We start from the raw sequence: 20,622 nt of genomic DNA on the forward strand, positions 1-20,622 counted from the left end.
TCAGTAGCTCAGCTTCCATTGATCCAAACAAAGAAGTGACTTTTGTAAACTTCGGTCCTGATCAGACCCCGCTCTTCTGATTACGTCACTAAAGCAAGAGCGGCCTCTATCCAATCGAAAAGCACCCCGCATCGCCTCGACCAATCGGATCGCTCTGCTGTCTGCCACCGGACCGGCCCATCGTCCAATCAACGAGGCGGCTCGCTGCGGGCCCGAATCCCTCTTCAACCTTCTGCTTTCCGGAGGGGCACCTTCAACCAGCTCCGCGGTGCACTGGCGACGGCTTCCTCACCTTCACACGTGGAAATAACACTTCTTCACAGACACAATGTCGTTTCTGACTGTCAGCAGGCTAGCGCCTAAACTCCTCGGTCCAAAGGTGAGAGACGCGGCCGCCGCTTCGATGACACTTTGTGAGTCGAGACATTGAAGCTAACTTTGTGCTAGCCGGCTAACGACGAGCTAGTCGGCGTTAGCTCGCGCGAGCCTCGTCAGTCGCAGTGTAAAATGCAGTTGGTCAATTGGACAGTAAACAATCCAACAATGACCGTAACTGGAGTCAACGGTAGGTTTTTAATTGGTGTTTCACGTCGGTACGACGTGGAGTAGAATTGCGCTGTTGGTAAACTTGTGCCCGGTTAGCTGTCGGTGGCGAGCAGACTGTTGGCCTGGTATTGTCACCGCCTGGTAACCAGTGGTCACCACCCCGGGTTAAACTTACACTAATACACTTGTTATCTCGGTTTCTGCCCAAACAACGTTTCTCCCGTTACCAACATTGTGATTTCCCAGACGACAGCTTCCAGCTTTGGATGCATTCACTTGCCCCGTTGACCTTCAGGTTAAGATTTAAGCCAATTATGTGATATCAAGCAGTTTATACGGATCCCGACGGATTCTTCTTGGTCCCATCGTACGAAGACGATGAACACCATAGAGTCACCGGTTGTAGTGCTTTTGATAATACACTATTGTTGAATATGCCCTCTGTTAAAGGGCCTTATAAATCTCAAAACATGTGAAATATATATATATATGTATTGCTACAATTGGCATTGGAGATTCTCATCCATATCCTCAGCAGTATGCTTGCTCAACAGTGATAGTTGCTGGTTGTAACCTTCCAGTGTCTGTGCCATGCTGTCTTACCCCACTGACCTCTCAGTGTGCACTACTTACTCTTAATGGCCCTCATATCAGCCTGCCCCCCACCACTGATGATGTACAAACACAATTTGGTGGTCCTTCCCTCGGTCCATTTTCACTGATTAACTGACTTCAATAAAATGCCTTTTGGGGTTTGCCATAGATATCCTATTATATGTAGTATCAACTTTTTTATCTGTATTTTTTTTATTATCTTGCATGACATATTTTTGTTAGTGTTCAAGCTGAAAATCATGTGGTTCTCAGTGATAGTATGACATTGTCATTGTGGGGTCTTGTGATTTTTTTTTCCAGCTAATTTTAGTTTTCCAGAGGGGAGGGGAGGGGGGGGGGGGTCTATGTTCTGTACAAGTCCTCCTGGATTTCATCCTGTTTTAAAAGCTGAGTTGTTCCAGTCTTAAAATTGCAAATAAATACTCTACTGAAATTGCCCTTGCTCAACCACAACATGCGTTTGAGCTTGACTTCAGTTAAAGTTTAGCCACAAGCCAGGACACTGATTTGTTGTGAATGCTTAGTGACTGATCAATCAGGTTTTGTGTGTTTGTTTGGAACACAGCCTTTGGGGTGGGGGGGGGGTTACTGATCTTCCCCAGTGTCGAGTATCTACCGGTGGAAGTTGGTGGCTGAGAGACACTGGTGCTCTATATTTAAGTCGCTGAGCTGTTGCATAATCTGTCTCTCAGCTGTGGAAAGTGTGCGTGGTGACGCAAGATCCTACCTTTTGTCTCGACAAGGCTTGGCGACCTTTTTCACCCCTCGTAGTTGTGTTTCTAGGGAGTGGAGCCCCTTCCCCCTACACTCCTTTCTCATCCTTTGACGATTTCAACCAATTGACAGAGAAGTTTTGTCTGTGTGGCGAGCAGCAGCACACTCAACCTCTCACTGCTTTCACGGAACTTCCAATGAGATTACGGCCGTCCTAACACTTTCATAACCTGTGCCAGTGTTTTTTAATCTCCTACATCTCATCATTCTCTCCCAGTTTCGCCAGTAATCCAAAAGGATTTTTCTTTTCCACGTATGACTCGCATTCTGACTTCCGATAAAGAAAACAAAAAAAATAAAACTATAGTTGCACCACAAATTGCAACTTTTGACATAAACCTGCATTAAATGAAGATACTTTAAGATACTTGCTGCAAACTTAAAACACCACTTTCTCTAGAGTGGTTTGTTGAAGTGAAAAATAACTGACCACGAAAGCCATTAACCAACAAAACGTTGCACAAAAAACATTTCCTGTTCCAACATGCCCTGGTTGTTTTACACTGGAATCAAAATGTGGGGAAATGTGGAAATCACATGCCAAGAATCAATATTTTATTGACATTGTGAATGGTTTGATAGGACTTGTAGGAGTCCTGACACCAACACATATATTATATGTGTGTTTTTGGTTTGTTTGTCTTTCTGTTGTTGTCATTTAATTTATTTGCAGCTGTTTATGATCTGTCCAGAGCATGTCTTCTCGAAGTGTTTCAGTGTAAATTTGGTCTAACCTTGAGTCGAGCTTAACCTCCACATGTCTCAAGATGGCAAGCCTAAAAATGGAAGCGTGTTGAAACTTGATACTTTGGGAGACAATGCCCAGAGGGGCTTTACAGAGCGGAAGAATTTAAGGTTGGTCAAGACAGATTAGTCACCTATTACTCATCATTGTGTCTTGAGGTTCACTCAGGGTAATGCTGCTGTCTGGTGTGTAAAATGATCTCGCATTGCAATACTAATAAGAAAATCTTGTTTATTGCTTTGTTTCACAGAATGCCACTTGCTTCTTTGTCGCTGCCAGAAATGCCAGCGCATCAACAACAGTAAGTTCACTCCAGTTGCTTCATGTTTTAGCAGCCTGCTAAATCTGAGGCCGAAACAATAACATGTTTACTGACATGTTTACTTTGTTTAATTAACTACAGTGAAGAGGATGTCATTTATTTTTTGTCTGGGCGTTCAATCAATAGCATCACTGATTGAATATTGTGTTGTGGTTGTTTTTGTTTTGTCACAGAACTTGAAGGATGTCCTGACAGACCTCATTCCCAAAGAACAGAGCAGGATCAAGAATTTTAAACAACAGCATGGCAAAACCAACATAGGGCAGATCACTGTGGATATGGTGAGTGATTCTGGCGGTCGTGAACGGATTAAGTGATGGAACCGTAGACTATCTTCACATATAGTCCCTGTGGTTCCGCGCTGCCTTATTTATTGTGTCGGGCATCGCTGCTCCGCCACCTCACTCGGAGGTCAGTCTGTGCACCGTTTTCTGCCGGCCAAGCGTTTTTGCTGAGTCACTGCAAACGCTGCTCTGATTGGCTGATCGGGAACTGGTGCATAGGAACAATTCATATGAATTATTACTTGTCTTAGTCACTGCACCGCTCTCCTTTTTTTTTTTTTTTTACATTATAAAAGGAACTCCTTGGGTGGGTTTGTTATAGTCTCAGTTTAAATAATTATAGGATAAGATTCCTTTTATTTACACTTGGGAAATAGTTTTCTTGAATCTTGTGTATTTATCATTTGATAATCTTTATTACTTTACTGCCTGATAAACCCATGTGGACTTTGCAGGTTGTGGTTGTTTGACACTGAAATGAAGCCGATCAAACCAATTCAGTTTGATCAAATATGAGGAAAACTTGACATTGTCACTTTTTGTCACGTATGGCAGCGCTAATCCACCATCAGATTGTACAAATGTTTCTACTGCCTGGTGGCTCGACAACAGAAACGGGAAACTTATTGAACATAAAAATGTTACATAATGCAGAAATGTGCAGACGACGCTCACATTTATATTTAGTGTCGTGACAGTAGTTTTCACACTCTACATTCATGTGATTTGTTCTTTCACCCACAGGTTTATGGCGGCATGAGAGGCATGAAGGGCCTGGTGTATGAAACCTCTGTGTTGGATCCTGACGAGGTCGGTATTAGTTTATTGCATTTATTTATCTATCACTTGTCGTTAGATTAAAACAAGCTTTCTAATCTGTTACCAAACAATGATCAAAGTCCCTTGGTAACAGTTTCCAATGAGCTCAGCAAAAGTGATGTTTTATTTGGCCGTTAGTTTTTAGTGACGTTTCTTTAGAAACGTCAGTTTCTAGATTTATTCTGCGCGCCTGTCTCTTTAAGAGGCAAGGGGCAAACTTTAGTCTTTTTGGCGCCACTGTTGGAAGCATTTATAGAAAAGACACCTACAAAATGTGTAACATTCAGTAATAGTGTGCTACGACTTTTGTTAAGGATTTGACAAAAACCTAGAAATAAAATAAAAGTCTAGTCAAAGCCAATCGGTGAAAAACACAAAATGGAGGCAATGCTAGTCTACAGGGAGCGGCAGGCATTTAATCTGAATTGTTCTAGTTTTAAGTTACTCAACTGTTATAATTGAAAAGATAATTGTTCATTCGTCGGGACGCTTTAGGAAGAGCACCAAGCGTAATGAACCCAATATTTTCTTTGGTCTTTTTAATTTGTTTCGACTTCAACCTTTATTGGTCACTTAGTGAGATTGGAATTTCTCGAATGTTCCATGTGTCGTCTTGCTGCCGGGTTACCGCCTGTAGTGCGACATCACGTTGTCAGCGTTGTCTTGAGGAGCCGGAGTTCCTCCACAAACCATTTGGTTGTCACGAGTAACATCTCGTCTTCGTCTCCCCTCCTCTCCTCCGATCTTTTTCACTCAGGGCATCCGCTTCAGGGGCTACAGCATTCCAGAGTGTCAGAAGCTGCTCCCCAAAGCTCCGGGAGGTGAGGAGCCGCTGCCCGAGGGCCTCTTCTGGCTGCTGGTCACGGGACAGGTCCCCACCGAGGAGCAGGTGAGTGCTCCAGACAGATTCTTTACTTCCACATCACACAAAGTGGAACACGTTTAGCCTTTTGTGGCCTTTTTGTTTTCGTGTAATTTGAAAACGACACTAAAATATAGGAAATAAATGGCTGCGCTCGATATTCAAGCTCGTGTTGTTCTTGGAGTTTTGCCCTTGTCATGAACAGCAAAATGTGTGGCCCCTTTGCTTCTGACAAGAATGATTGATGCACATAAAAATATCCTTCAAAACCTCCTGAGATTTTGTAGCAAACTGCCAGTAGCATTAGAAGATGTTGGTTTATTGGGCTGCAGAGGGCAGATCTGTAGCGGTGACTCAGTCACAATGGCCGAGTCTAACCGTCTAAATCAGAGCTTGTTTGACAAACAAGCTGCAGCCTGCAGACATTTTATTGTTGTGAGTTATCTTCCCGTAAGCATGTGTGACGATAACGCTGTCAATAGGCTTTGTCCTTACCTGACACGCGTCACCGAGAGCGCCGTTGTCAACTTCCACCCTTTGATTAATTTATCATGTCAACGAACAATCTAATATTTAATCAAAGTAGGGCGAGGAGAGAACTTTGAATCATTTGACTCTTGAGCATTTTGTGAGCTGCTTCTGAACTGAACAGTATTTACATATCTAATGTGTGTGTTTTGTTTTATTTTTCCTCCAAGGTTAACTGGGTGTCCAAAGAATGGGCAAAAAGAGCCGCTCTGCCCTCCCATGTTGTCACCATGTTGGACAATTTCCCCACGAACCTGCACCCCATGTCTCAGTTCAGCGCCGCGATCACGGCCCTGAACAGCGAGAGCAGCTTTGCGCGGGCGTACTCCGAGGGAGTCCACAAGACCAAGTACTGGGAGGTCAGTCGATCCGAAGATGCTGCAGAGTTCTTGTCGTCACGTGATTGTCATTTGTGTAACGTCTAATCTCCGCGCCCTTTTTATTGTCTCAGTTCGTCTACGAGGACTCCATGGACTTGATCGCCAAACTGCCCTGCATCGCCGCAAAGATCTACCGCAACCTGTACCGTGAAGGCAGCAGCATCGGCGCCATCGACTCCAACCTGGATTGGTCACACAACTTCACCAACATGCTGGGCTACAGCGATTCTCAGTTCACTGAGCTGATGAGGCTCTACCTCACTATTCACAGGTGCCGTGTGAAAAAACCCATCCGTATAGGCTTTGATGTTCGGATCTAGTTTGTAGAAATGTACAAATCTGGATTCGTTCCAAGTCCCGGTCCCCCGTTGCGCCTCGATCAAAGTTGTGCAGTTTTAATGTAAATTCCACGTGGAGCATAAAAACAAAGTCGGGTGAAGCGTTTGATGAAGTGGACATCACTTCAAACACGGATTTGCTCCAGGACGAAGATCTTATTGATTTTAATTCATGGATTTTCATGCACGAGTAGATCGGGGGGGGCGGGGTCGTTGTGTCAGGAGGAGAGCTCTCATTTCCAACATGGCTTTAAGCTGCCACATCAAATTAACTAGAATGGCGGTCGGCCGTTTTGTATCGATCATAAAACCAGAAGTATCGTTTCCAATGTCTCTCTGTGAAATGTATGTTGCCTCGATGCAATATGCTTGCTTTGGTGCTTTTTTTTTTAGTATTGATTATTGTTACAAAAATAATGAAATTACTAATTGAATATATCTGTTACAATTTCTACACGTATGTAAAGAAAAAAAAGAAAATCAGCTCGCCACACTAAATTATTTGTATAAATACGCTGGTGTTTAACGCATTTAATGAGGGAAAGGACGTTTCACTAGTGCCCTCCCTAATTAATCCAGTCAAATATCAAGGATCATGCTCCATTAAATTCCAAATTATTATTGTTTGTATACGATTGGCATAGACGAGCGCAATAAAACTTTTCTTTGTAATCTTTGCTAAACTTTTATAACCTGTGACCGTCGTCTGTCCGTCTTAAATGTGCCACAGGGCTTTTAAACCCAGATTATATGACGTCTATCTAACGCGGGCCCGTTTAGTCCTCATGTTTCCACTCGCGCAGTGAATGTGTCACATGTTGTAACCTAATCTGTGATTTTATGTCGGTCTGGGATCGGAATCATTCAAGCTTGTGGACTAAAGGGCAAAACGCTGGCAGCCTTTTCAGTGACTGATTGCACCGCATTGTCCTGGAAACAATGTTTGCCACCTAGTGTTGAAAAGTAGTAACCACTCGAGTCATTAACCCATAATCCTCCTGTTTTAGGAACTGTGATTTTTTTTTTTTTTTGCCATTGATAATTGAGTCTGTTGATTTAATGTAAATGTTCCCTTCTCTCGCTCAGTGACCACGAAGGCGGAAACGTCAGCGCTCACACCAGCCACCTTGTGGGCAGCGCCCTGTCTGACCCCTACCTGTCCTTCAGCGCGGCCATGAACGGTCTGGCCGGTCCCCTGCACGGTCTGGCCAATCAGGTGCGGACAAAGCAAATTTATTGTTTTTACCGAAAACATTCGCCACAGAGGGAGTTTCAGCTCTCGCAGATAAAGTTCTCATTGGGATGTTGCCTGGTCACATTCTGCTTTTATGATTTTCACATTTTGTCACACCGTGATGCTCATAACAAAACATGAAGGCGGATTAACGAGAACAAAGCATCTTAAAACTATTCTCTCTTCGCCGTCGCTGCTTCGGTGTTGAATTGTGTAGCTGGTTTTGGAGTTGGGAGACTGTTCACCACCACAGCTTGTTCAGAGGAAGGTCACTCCTCCTTCATTAAGCCTGCAAGCTGTCAAAGTTTCCTCCTCCAATTCCAGAACATTTCACCATCTGTTTTTTTTTTTCTGTTTTCCAATTAAAATCAATCATATGATTTGGCCACATGTTCCGCTGGCATGTGGAAGATTTTGAAGCTTCAAAATCCAAAACACGAGGCATGATTGATGTCGACTTGTTTATTTTAAATGCTGCGTTGTGCTTGAAATGGATGTTCTGTGCTGCGTGTTTGCAGGAGGTGCTGGTGTGGCTGACGGCGCTGCAGAAGGAGCTGGGAGGAGAGGTGTCTGATGAGAGGATGAGGGATTACATCTGGAATACTCTCAAATCCGGAAGGGTAAAGAGACGCTGCATTTATGGACGGCGCTCGTCATTTTGACCGATCAACCGTAGCATTAAAACAATACATACAAGTAAATGATGGCTAGTATTTTGGGATTTATTCTCATAGATTCTGAGTCGGTCGTCTCAGTTTTTTGATTCTCTTTCAACCTGTATCACACGCTTTAAGGGCAAAAATGTAATATTGTGCCGAATGGATGAGAGTTATTATGTCATAATGTAATCACTGACCAGTGTAATTCTAATAGAATAATCTATAATCTTTTTTTAAAGATATATTTTCAGGTTGCTTAAGTCATCTGGAAAAAAAAAAGAGTATGATACACTTGATTTAAATCTACATTTCTTGATTTTTTTTTTTCAACAGGACTTTACAAAAAAGCAAATACAATTCGATAAAGTAATGCTTGAGATTTTGCAGTTTTTACATCACAAACGACTCATTAACATATTACCACCTCCTGCGCACAATCCTCCAAATTGTTCAGTGGATTCATTTTGGGATTGTTTATATGGTGCAAAGTACAACTTGGCACTTTTAAGTTGAAATAAAATACAGGGGAAAATCCTCTTTTACAGTGAGAGAGTAAAAGACAAAGACGTCGGAATGGGATCGACAACAACAAATGTTCTGACACTCAACATCAAGCTAATCAATACATTTCAGATTTGATGAAGGTAGAAAAGAAACTACAGGAGGAATGCATAAAGATAAAGACCATAAGGGGAATATACTGACAGTGAGAAAAGCACAGTGTAGAAGATCTCCCAGCAATCTGCAGTGGTTAAAGAAGAAAATGCCCCGACGTGGCCTGAGCCGGCTGCAGCTTTGAGTTTTATTGATTCGCAAAGTTTTAAGCCTCATTCAATAAGTGGAGACTGAAAACTGAAACTGACAGATCTGCCTCAGATCCTTCTTTTAGAAACTCGGGGAACCTTCATAAAATCTAAAGAAGCTATGTAATTTCAACACGGATACAATCAAAATAATATAATCTTGCAAAAATAAAGAAGCTGCCCTTTATTGTGACACTTGTATTGTACGTCGGCTCACTTGTTTTAAAAAAGGGGAAACGCCTTGTCTGCAGGTGGTCCCCGGCTACGGCCACGCCGTTCTGAGGAAGACCGACCCCCGCTACACCTGCCAGCGAGAGTTCGCCCTGAAGCACCTGCCCAACGACCCCATGTTCAAGATGGTGGCTCAGCTCTACAAGATCGTCCCCAACGTGCTGCTGGAGCAGGGCAAGGCCAAGAACCCGTGGCCCAACGTGGACGCGCACAGCGGCGTGCTGCTGCAGGTGAGACGCGCAAACCCGCCCCCGCCGTATCTCGTCGCCGCGACGAACGCGACCTGACCTGTGTTTTTCCTCCTCTCTTCCCCCCCTCCCTCCCGCGCAGTACTACGGCATGACCGAGATGAATTACTACACGGTGCTGTTCGGCGTGTCCCGCGCGCTCGGCGTCCTCGCCCAGCTGGTGTGGAGCAGAGCCCTGGGCTTCCCGCTGGAGCGCCCCAAGTCCATGAGCACGGATGGACTGATGACTTTGGTCGGAGCAAAGTCGGGCTGAAGGCGGCGCCTGAGAGAAGGCTGGGGGTGGGGGTGGGGGTGAGGGGGTTAGTGTGACGGGTGGGAGGAGGTGGTAATATCCCAACGACAACAAAAAAAAAAAAAAGGAAGGCAGACAGGCATTGACCCCACCCTCCCTCCCTCCCTCCCTCCCCCCTCCATCATGTCCGACCCCCCCCACGGGGATTTAATGGGATTCAAAGAGACAGTACGCTTTTAATGTCATTTCACACAAAAGAAGGGCCTTTTAAATTGTCGCACCAGTAGTGTTTAAGTGTTTAATCATCGACCACTGAAGAGCTTCTCCTGTCATGTGTTTGTAGTCGGTGCAGACGTGAGACACGTACATGTAACCCACCGTAGTCTGCTAGCATCGCTATACACCCCCCCCCACCCCCCAACACACACACAAGTTCATCATTAGGAGTCTGAGCTATGACATTCAAAGGGAATTGTGGGAGTGAAATAGACTTCTATTTGTTGAAAGATCTGCAGTTAAATGATAAATGTTCAAAAAGGTGTTCAAAGTCGATGGTTTAAATTCATCCCAGTTTGGTTCAGGCCCCCCCCCCCTCCTCCCCCCCCATGCAATATTGTCACCTGGTTCAGCTGGTCCAAGCTTTTTCACTCCCACGTACGAACACTCCAGTTTAGGAAAACTAAGGCTCCTCACTAGTACCCCCCCCCCCCCGCCCCTTAAAAAAAAAAATAAAAAAATTTCAAAGAAATGGAAGATCAGTTAAAAGTTACTGCCCCTTTAAATCTTTCGTGTCCCCCCTATTTTTCTCCGACTTGTAGTTTTGTTTTTTTTTTTTTTTTTAAAAGACGACCTGTATGCCCTCTATGATCAAAATAACTGTTTTCACAGTTCTTCTGTCTCTTCTGCTTTACTCTCCTCTCATCATGCTCTCCTCTTTCTTTCCTTTTTCTTTCATTTGTTGAAAATGGAGTGTCTGCTCAACGGGTCTAATTGAGCGGCAGAGAATCAAAATCGATGTACAGTAACAAATCTTTGCAAAACGGTGTTGTAATAAAATCCTTAAGGGCAAGCTTGAACCGGACGTGGGATGTTGGGAGCGGGGGAGGGAGGGAGGGAGGGGGAGGGAGCTTTGTATTAAATTTGTTTAAGTCCTTTCTTATTTGAGTTTATACTCGCTTCGTCCTCGCCGGAGAGCGCTATAAACTTCAACTACTCCAAAATGAGCACTTGCTTGATTGGCATCCCTGATTTAGTAGCAGTAGACACCCTCCCAGGATGATTGTGTCCCTTCTTATAGGGTTTTTTTTTTTTTTTTTTTTTTTGTGGTGTTGAATTTGTATACAAAAAAAAAAAACTATAATCTTGGGTTCCTCATTTTGTGGTTTTTTTTTTTATTTATACTTCGTGTACATAGGTATATATATGTATAGCTTGAATGTGTGAGCTCTGTGCGATCACTTGCTTGTAACAAAACCACAAAGAGTACCAGCGTTTTACCAACGTGTCCCGGTGTCCAGTGAAATCCTGTGACGGCGAACAAAAAAAAAAAAATGCGAATCCTGCAGCTATCTTGTACATACACGATTTGTCGCCTGGCTCTGGGTTTTAGCTGGTGCTTTTATTTTTATTTTATTTTATAATTTTTTTTTCGTCCTTCCTTCGGGTGTTTCGCTCGATCGTTTCAAGCTTGCTCTTAAAGCCGCCCCCCCCCCCCCCCCCCCCCCCGGGGTTCGTCAGCACTCCAAAAGTTCTCACGTCTCTCCTTCAGGGACGGTACTCGCATTCATGGTTGTTTGATTCTCTCTGCGAAAAAACCTTCTCTCTTCTCGCATTTCACAAACCTGCTTTGTCTTTTCTTTTCGGTGTGTGTGTGTGTTTTCTTGTGGTGGTTTTTTTTTTTTCACCACGCGGCGGCGGCGACTCCACGAGGTCGTGGTTACTTTGATCGTAGAGGAGTGTGTATAGGTTGTACGTGATAACTGGGAGAATTCAGAGCAGATGGATTCGGTGGGGGGAAAAAAAACACAATAGGAGATTTGGGGCTGGATGGGTCAAAAGGGCGAGAACAGCTTGCGGGAGCAGCTATTGGAAAAAAAACCTAACAAAAAAATGAAAAACAATAAAGGTTTTTAATAACAACTTGTTTGGTCTCACTTTGTTCCCCCCGAGAAAGAAAGTTGGAAAGCAAAGCGGCTCCTTGGGTCAAACAGGAAGTCGACGTTATTTGGGGTTTTTGCTCAGTGGTGAAGTTGAATGCAGTGAAAACGGGGGATCTAAAGGGTTAAAGTGTCGGGATCCATTTCAATAAGTTATCTGTGAGGATCAAACTACCAACCTGTGGAGTTAATAATAAGCTGTTCTACTAACTACTCATATCTACGCCTCTTTAATGGGGTCGGGGGTCACGGAGCCGATGGCAGCTGACCCGGGGGGGGTCGTCACAGAACAGACGCTCACATTTCAAGTCAAGACCTTTGTCACGATGACACACGGTGTAACGTGTCCTTAAATATTTCTAGTACTTGTTCCACACCGAAATGACAATTTTAATAACCGCAGGTCATTTACAGTCACCGCATGACCTCAAATTCCATGATTTTGAACTTCGCCAGTTGCAGAGATATTTAGTACGTCTGGATTCAGCATTTAACAAGCAAACGCTCACAAAAAAAATCTGTTGTACCTCAAGAATCAGTTCATTTAAAAAAAAAATTGATTTATTTGTTTTATTTTTTCCACATATGGTGACACACAAACATTTCAAACTTTATGAATCTTAAAATTTAACATCCCTCAAGTCATTTTCTGGCTGTTTCGCCGGTTATTCTTTGCTTTCTACATTAGTTGAATGGTTTTGGGTTAGTTTGTAGTTACTTTTTCTAAATCGAGGAAAAAAAAAAAAGAAGAAATCACCCCTTTTTTGGTTTTTTTTTAACACAGTGACACTTGACTTCAATAATTCCTTCATTCTTTTGTACCTCCGTGATCCTGAAAAGGCGGCTGGTTCCAAAACACCCACCTCTTCTGCGTGCCGTTATTAATAACTGGCCCACATACCGTCGCCCCGCTCTGGTTTCCTTCTGGTCAGCTGTGTCCTCTTCTCCATTTGGCCTCCGCCGCTCCATCAAAACTAAAACCTGCCGAACGTCACACCGGCATCCGGACGAGTGGCGAATCACGCGGACAAAGAGACGTCACACCTCCAGGGTTTTTTTTTAATTTTTTTATTTAAATAAAGCTTTATGGGTACATCCACTCTATTTACATCGGTGCATTTGGGGTTTTTTGCAAACATTAAAAGTGACTGTAGTCCAAAGTGACGGCGACATTTTCTACCAAAGCATCTCTCTCGCTCTCCCTCTCTCTCTCTCTCAACATCTTGAAGATGGGAGGATGTGTGGCCTTAATTCAGACTCACTCTAATGTCTTTACGTTTCTCCGATCTGTAATGGCACTAACAGCAAAGCTCAAGGAACTTCAAGAAAGAAAACTAATCGAATGACCTTTTCAAGTGTAACAAAGCCGATAATGTAAACCTCCCCACAAGTGTAATCAAATAGAAAGTATAGCAGAGGCCATACGATTCTATTATTACATTATCGGCAGGTTATTTTCCCATTATCACAACTAATGTTGCTACAAACATTAAACCTGAAGTTCCACTGCTGAGAATACAAATTGAGTCTTTCCCTTTAGGAATCGGTCGGCGAGGCAGTTTCTGTCAGCGCATCGTCCTCACGACGACTTGTCGTGTCACGCCGAAGCAGCACCGAGTACGATTTTCAGTTTGAAACACCGACGAAAACTTGTGATTCGGGTCCAATTTTCTCAACTTTTCTCCTGCGATATGAAGACTTTAGTGTAAAAGTTTGGATGTAAAGAAAAGCTCCAGTGGCAAAGAAAATTCCTGTAACTTAATACGTCAGCTTAGAATCACATATTGGGTTTTATGTTGAAAGTATTGGAATTTCAGCTATATTGAAGTTATTATGGAGCATTTTACAGCTTCGACTGGATGATCCACTGACACAAACCACAAATTTGCATTTGCCTCATGATTCTAATGATTAACAGGAACAAATTAAAAAAAAAAAAGATTGTAGTTTTATAGGACACAATTTGAATAATCACAAATCAAAAACTTTTTTTTTCAGTTTTTCCAGAAAAAAACAAAACACTTAACACGCCAAAAAGAAGAAAAAAAAAATTGTAATTTAAAATCTTTAATAAACTACTGTTTTGTTTTTAGATCATTTTAAACATCAACAGTGATTCAACTGGCCCGTTTAGATTTTAATACACATTCCTCATGCATCGATGATTCACTGACCCTCCACTTTCACAGGACCTCGGAAACAGAAAAGAATAAAATAAAAACACGTCAGCTTCAAAAAGATAATCAAGTCACATTTCAGTCTATTTTTTTTTTTTTTCAGAGTGAATCTGGAGCGTGTGCTTTATGAATCCGCCCCCCCCACCCCCCTCCCCTCCCCGCCATCGACAAATAATACAACTGGCGAGCTTCGGGATCGACGTTTCGCTCTCGATATGAAGAATAAATCCGAACTCCGGCCCCCGACAACGCAACACGTTCTCGCCCCCATTCCAGCTCCGTTACGTCCACGCGTCTCAATAAATAGAGCTAAAAGCTCCCGCAAATAAGCACGACGAGGATAATTGACTTTGCGATGTTTTATTCTACAGCCCGTCGGAAGAATGTGCACGACGGCGAAGCAGAAACCGATAATCACCCCTTCAGGTTTTAGTCTCGTTTGGCAAAATTAACCACAAAAAAAAAATGAAGCGACTTCTCTTTTAATTAGTTTTTTGGTTGTTTTTTTTCCCCAACGCCTCTTTTGAGGCCTTGTCATATGGATCCATTCGGGGCTGTGCAAAGTTTAAATGCCTCACCGCTACTTTTTCCTTTTCCGAGCCGTCAACGCTGGGCTGTAAAATAAGGCATTCGTTAATTAAAAAACAAAAACAAAACTGTCAGCCTAAGTCTCATTCTCCAAACACACAATGCTCACAGCACAACAACCAGGTTAAAGCTCAACCAGCACAGTGACGACGCTTCTTCTACCATCCCGACTCCATGGCACCTTTGAGTTTGGATCTTGTTTACGGAATACGGATTAATCCCAAGACTTGATGACGATTTTGTTGAAACGGGTTGTTTTTTTGTTTTTTTTTTAAACGTCAGAAAATATATTAAAATTGACCTGAAACTAAAGCAAAAAGAAAAAAAAAACTAAAACAAAGTGAAAGGCAGCAAAATGATCCCAGAGTTGCAGTTGACTTGATGTGTTAGAAGTCCAGTGACCGCGAGCCACTAAAGTAACGGCGGCGTCACGAAACGCTCCCGGCGAGGAGCAGCGAACCGCTTGGAACTGCTGGAAAGCAACAGCGACGGGTGGATTCCCTCACCCTGAAGTGGAGGTAGACGGAAACGGGAAGGAGGCGGGGCCAAAGAAAGGATTCTGCTAATGGATGGGTGGGGGGGCGGAGTCACAGTCCTGGTTCCTCTGCAGACACTGGCGGAGGCTGGGAGGTGGTGGGGAACCGACGGAGCAGCATCATGCGGGTGTGAAAGGTGTTAGCTGGAGGGGGGGGAGGGGGGTGGATACAGTGATGGGGGAGGGGGAGGGAGGGGGGGGTTTAAGGCCAGGTGAGGACGTACGTCTGAGGGCGGGATCACGTCTGGTGGACCTCGTGAAACATCAGCTCCCGGGGGATACGTGTCTCTGGGCCGTAGATCTTGCAGGCGCGCCGCTCGAACGCAGCCACGTTCTGCTTCACCACTTCGTCGAAGAACATGGTGGCGAGCTGGGAGTGCAGCAGGGAGCGGAACTCGAAGGAAATCTGTGGCGGTGGGGGGGAGGGTGGGGGGCAGGCAGAGTGAAGAGCGTTTTAGAGAAAACAAACCGTTTTTCGGAAATGTTCCCACGGCACAGTTCGTCTGTGAGCAGATGGACAATAACAACGATTTCCTCCAGTGCGTCACGACTTCCAGTCAATATTCTCCTTCACTTGGTAGTTTTATAACTACCAAGTGCTGCAGCACCCACTAGTGGCCCAACATGAAAACACCGTTTTCACCAGTTTCCATGTAACCAGACATCGTTTTCAAAACGTTGACGTTCAAACAGAAACGTTTGTCGAACAAAAATGGCATTTTCTCTTAAAACGGCGCCTGCAACCGCTGCAAACTAAAGACTCGCCAATCTATTCGAGATTGAAATAAGAGCGATGCTTTATATTTGTCCATGAATTCCAAAAAACACAATCTTGTTACGGCTGCTTCGCGTCACTTTCCAAATTTTTTTGTCTGCAAATCATGGATTACATTTCAGGTTCGGGAAATAAGCAAATAAAAACTATAATTTTTGACAATTATACGTGTTTTATGAGGTAACAATGTCTAACTCTGCTCGCCAAGACGCTAGAGCCAACCAATAATGTATTAATGGTCAATAAATGTGACAATTTTAGACGTTATCAATGCAATAATAACCCTTGTTTTCATTGGATAAAGGATTTCCGTTATGACTCCCGGCTCCACAGACACATTACAACAATTAAAGCCAATAAACTCCCACTATATACTCCGCCCTCGTTAGTGGAACTTAATTTAAGACGTGTCTTTTACACGTGACGTCATCTTCATGTCATATTACTAAAAAGTGTGGACTTTAGATTGCTGAGCAACAATACATGACAAAACAATCGTTCCTCTAAAACGAGGCAGCAGAAGAGTGGAAATAGAAGCACAAACCTCTTGGGATACTTACAGAAAAGTCTACTGTGCAGGTGCGAGGGTACCCGGGAATGCCGGGGCTAAAGCGCCATATCGTCTCCAGGTGGTTGAACAACTTTCCGTCTGTACACACCGCCTGGAACGAGCCGGAACCAGACGCCCGGGTTAGAAAAACAACAACAACAACAACAACGTGCGAGCGTCTCGGACACGATCGTGTTTCACTGGGCTCGCAATCAGGACGTCGCTTCAATTAAAACGTTGAGCACATTTTTGGCAGCGGTGAAAGAACAAATTACAGGAAATTGTCTGTTTATTTTGGCAAACTAAAGAATGAATAAGAACACAAAAGTGCATTTCACTTAAACGAGAGGAAAACGACTCGTCACAAACACTAACATTATTGATATTAAGTACTTTTGAGTTTATTCCTAGAATATAAAAGTACACCTGGAACTTTACATCATAATCCAACCATTTCATCTACATGTTTAGAGAATCGATCTTTCAGCAGTCAAGCTATATTTATCATTCTGCATTTTCTATATAATTCATTGTTTGTCTCATTTAAAGATTTTATTTGGGTCAAAGAATTGAATGCAACAAAGAAATCAGGGTTTTTTTTAAGCTTTTTGTTTGGTACATTTCAATACACCAGCAGTAAAACTCTTAATAACTTCCTCCGCCCCCCCCCTGTCTTAAGAACTGGAGTCCACGGCCGTCACGTCGTACGGCCGAGGGCTTTTTTTTTTTTTCTCGGCACTTACTTTGACTAGATGAGGCCGGACACTGGTGATCATGGACGTGTATCTCTCCACCATGGGGGGGAATCCCACTTCCAGCTGGGCTTTGGAGTGGCCGGCCCGCTTCATGATGGTCTGGGACTTCTTACACCACGGCACAAAGTGCTTGTAGTCGTCGACGTTGGCCACCACCTCGTACATTTCCTGCATGGAATACCTTGACGAGAGAGAGAGAGAAAGCGGGAGAAAAGATCAACGTCGCTTCCAGATGCTTGCGGAAGCGGCGCCGTTCAGCGAAAGTTACCCGAGTATCCTGCGCTCAGAGTACTCCTTCCTCTTGTTGGTGAGGCTGATGAAGCTCCTGTGTTGGGGAACCGCCGTCATCGTGTCCCAGTCTTTAAGGCAAAGCACCCTGGGGGATCCCGTCATCAAAATGCCACATGAAGACAAATGTCTGAAAGGTAAAGAGAGAGGAGGGGGGGGGGGGGGAGGGGGGAGGGGATGTAAAGCCTCATTCTGGAACGTGTGCGATCGGCCGGAGCCGCGACAAAGAAGAAGCCGCCACCGCATTCCAGCGAGCGCATGAGCACACACACACACACACACACGGCTGGACCAGGAGCTTCCTGAATCGGGTTAATGTTTACATCCTCAGTCTTTCTCTGCACAGCTTCTAATGAGAAGCCAACTTTTTTTTTTCCCACCATCACTTCTACTTGCACGTGTCGAACTGGAAAGCAGTGTTCTCCGGCATCCAGAGGTTATATTTTAAGCAGAAGAAGAACTTTCTCTCAGGGGAAACGACCCGCCAAGTGATCCCACGCCGCCCGAAAGTTCCCCAAAATCCTGACCTACATCACGACGGCTGCCGTCAAAACATATCAGGTCAGATCAGATCAGCCTGGAGCTTCCAGGAGAAGTCACGTAGGAAATTTCCCTTGAAGCCCATATAAACATCTCAGATGTGTGTCAAATTACATACTCAACCTTAACAACATTCCACAGTTCGTTCAACATTTAAAACTCAGAGCTCAGAACATTGTGGAACTAATTTTCCCTGAAACGATTGCATAAAAACACATCTCCGTGAAATGATCAACCCCATAATGAACCTAATGCATCTGAGAAGCAAACAAAACCGTCTCCATTGTGTCGTGTTGGGGAGAAAATTGTAAAAGCTATTAGGCGAGATAGTTGGTTTCATATAACACCTGCCCTGCAAAGCCTCAACAATGTGAGGCTGGCTAATGATTTGATCCCCCCCCCCCAGTTAATTATCGGCTAAGACCACCTGCATGGAACTGGTTCTGCTCGCTTCAACGCACTAAAGGTTAAACCATTAACTTCTGGTGTGTCTTTGTTCGTGACTCTGCTAAACTCTGTTTGGCCATCTCTGATTTAATCTACATAGATAACACAGAATGTTATATTTATGCAGACGTTTTGTTTTAAGTGTGTTGATAAAATTCCCAAGTGTTTCACAGATAAAAAACAAAAAAGGAAATAAATACCGGAGAATAGTGGTAAACAGGAGATATATCCAGAGAAATGTAAAGGACATGTTGAAACCGAGCTACAATGAAAAAGGCAAAATGAGAAAACACAAGTTGTAAAGAGGAATAAAATCAGAAACGTTTGCTCATTTCTCAACAAAAAGCAGGTTATAATAATAATAATAATGAGCGGGCTCCTTCACATCAGGTGAGAAGAAGTGGCTTTGGCTCCCTCCAGCCGGTTGACCTTCTCCCCGGGGCAGCGCCTGACCGGCGGACACCCCCAGCCTGTAATAATAATAGAACCGGGACGACCCGAGCCAGGCTCACCTGATGCTCTGCCGCTGGCATCCTCTCTGCACCGCCGTGCGACAGGAGCGAGGGGAGCCCACCGCGGCGATGTGCAGGAAGTCGCTGACCGTCCGCACACCCATGGGTAACCTCCGGGCACCGGCCGCGGCTGCCATCGAACCAGCCGCTCTGACTGCCTGGCTGCGTGACGCTGAGCCCCGGTGGTCTGGTCCGAGACCGGGCGAGTGGTGGAGGAGGAGGAGGCAGGCAGGGAGCTTTCCTCACAATGGACGGTCCGAACCCTCCGGACACTGTATCAGGACGGGATTTGGGTCAACAAAAAAAAACAAAACCAACACCGTGGACTGTTTAAGCGTCGATCCGGACCCGCTGCACCTCCGCCGGGTCTCTCGTTCGAACCCGTGAGCGCGACCAGCTGCTAGCGTGAGTTAGCACGGTTTCATAACAGAGCGACCCGACGCGACGTTCGGCCGATCCTCGACTTTTTGGGGGGTTTTCCCCCAGCGATACTCACATAATTTCTCGTCTCCGGCACCTGGCGGGCTTCAGCCAAAGTGTTCAGGATGGTCTTGGTCGCGATTCTGCGTCCGAATTCGCCGAGCTGCGGACGACCTTCTGCGACTCAACCGAAACACCGGCGGGACAAACTGTTCCCTCTGCTGTCCGCCCAGGTCCTGCCCAACGGCTCCGAGAGGAACCTCCGCCCCCTGCCGGCCTGGAGGGGAACAGCAGGGACGTCTATCAATTCAATTCAATTCAATTCAATTCAATTCAATTCAATTCAATTCAATTCAATTCAATTCAATTCAATTCAATTCAATTCAATTCAATTCAATTCAATTCAATTCAATTCAATTCAATTCAATTGAATGATTATTTTCATGTGATTGTGTATAATACATATCTCTGGACAGAAACTAGTGCGTCATGGTCTCAGAGAAGGTGCCTCTCGCCGTCCGCTTTGTATGGGACATTTTTTAACCAAACGTTAGCCAAATCATTAACAGAAGTGCGAACAACCTATGCCTGAATGTTTCACATGTTTCGATACGCTTTTTTAGTTTATATGACCGTGCTCCCAACGGTGTCAGAAGTAGTTATTCACAGTATAAACGGCAGAAAAATAATAACAAAAAAAAACGAATAACATTTAACAGCATCTTAGGATATTAATCGGCACTAATTTGTACAAGTTGTCTGATTTACTGATGTGTTCATTCAAGTGGCCACCAGATGCCAGTATTACTCTAAAACGAACAACATGGCCGTCTGTTGAAACTGGGGAAAGAGAAAGCCAACAGAATGAAGGCTGATCTAATTAACTGACAGTTTTAGTGCAGCTTACTACTCGTGTGACCATGTTTAGTAATCTATGTTTTTGCATGTTAACAATTGTGTTTAGTTACAAGACAATCACCTTTTAAACGTCTGAGCTTAAAATATTTAACACAGTTAAATAGTTTTGTGTATTCAGTATGATTAAGGACACCTCAGAATTAAAGTAAATAATTGTGGACTCTAACAAGGCTGGAACTGTCATCTAATAATCGATTTACTGAGGATCCTCCATGTTTTGACTGTACTGTTCTAAATACTGTAATCATAAGGGGAACTTATGATTCCCTGTTATCTAGAGCCTCCATTTGGCATAGGCCAGCTCTGACTGTAGGACACTGTGAAACAATGTAGAGAGAAAA

General features: G+C 44.1%; 2 protein-coding genes across 3 annotated transcripts; one reads left to right on the forward strand and one right to left on the reverse strand.

The window, feature by feature from the left end:
- The first annotated feature begins 233 nt into the window (after positions 1 to 233).
- cs (citrate synthase) lies at positions 234 to 11,759 on the forward strand. Its single transcript, XM_080497289.1, has 11 exons — positions 234 to 379; positions 2,931 to 2,981; positions 3,176 to 3,283; positions 4,031 to 4,096; positions 4,863 to 4,994; positions 5,666 to 5,854; positions 5,947 to 6,146; positions 7,300 to 7,429; positions 7,966 to 8,067; positions 9,161 to 9,370; positions 9,471 to 11,759. Exons 1-11 carry the CDS (start codon positions 329 to 331, stop codon positions 9,639 to 9,641), a joined length of 1,410 nt encoding a protein of 469 aa, XP_080353415.1. The 5' UTR covers positions 234 to 328; the 3' UTR covers positions 9,642 to 11,759.
- A 2,621-nt stretch (positions 11,760 to 14,380) lies between these two features.
- Positions 14,381 to 19,573, reverse strand: coq10a (coenzyme Q10A). Of its 2 annotated transcripts, XM_080496308.1 has the most exons (7): positions 19,440 to 19,573; positions 18,944 to 19,215; positions 17,425 to 17,574; positions 17,145 to 17,337; positions 16,412 to 16,513; positions 15,301 to 15,482; positions 14,381 to 15,164 (listed from the first exon to the last, which is right to left on the reverse strand). In XM_080496308.1, exons 2-6 carry the CDS (start codon positions 19,078 to 19,080, stop codon positions 15,315 to 15,317), a joined length of 750 nt encoding a protein of 249 aa, XP_080352434.1. In that variant the 5' UTR covers positions 19,081 to 19,215; positions 19,440 to 19,573; the 3' UTR covers positions 14,381 to 15,164; positions 15,301 to 15,314. The 2 variants fall into 2 exon arrangements, with proteins under 2 accessions (XP_080352434.1, XP_080352435.1); XM_080496309.1 differs by having other exon boundaries at positions 14,381 to 15,482.
- Positions 19,574 to 20,622: the final 1,049 nt, after the last annotated feature.

Source organism: Blennius ocellaris (assembly GCF_963422515.1).
Source record: "Blennius ocellaris genome assembly, chromosome: 5".
Classification (NCBI taxonomy): domain Eukaryota; kingdom Metazoa; phylum Chordata; class Actinopteri; order Blenniiformes; family Blenniidae; genus Blennius; species Blennius ocellaris.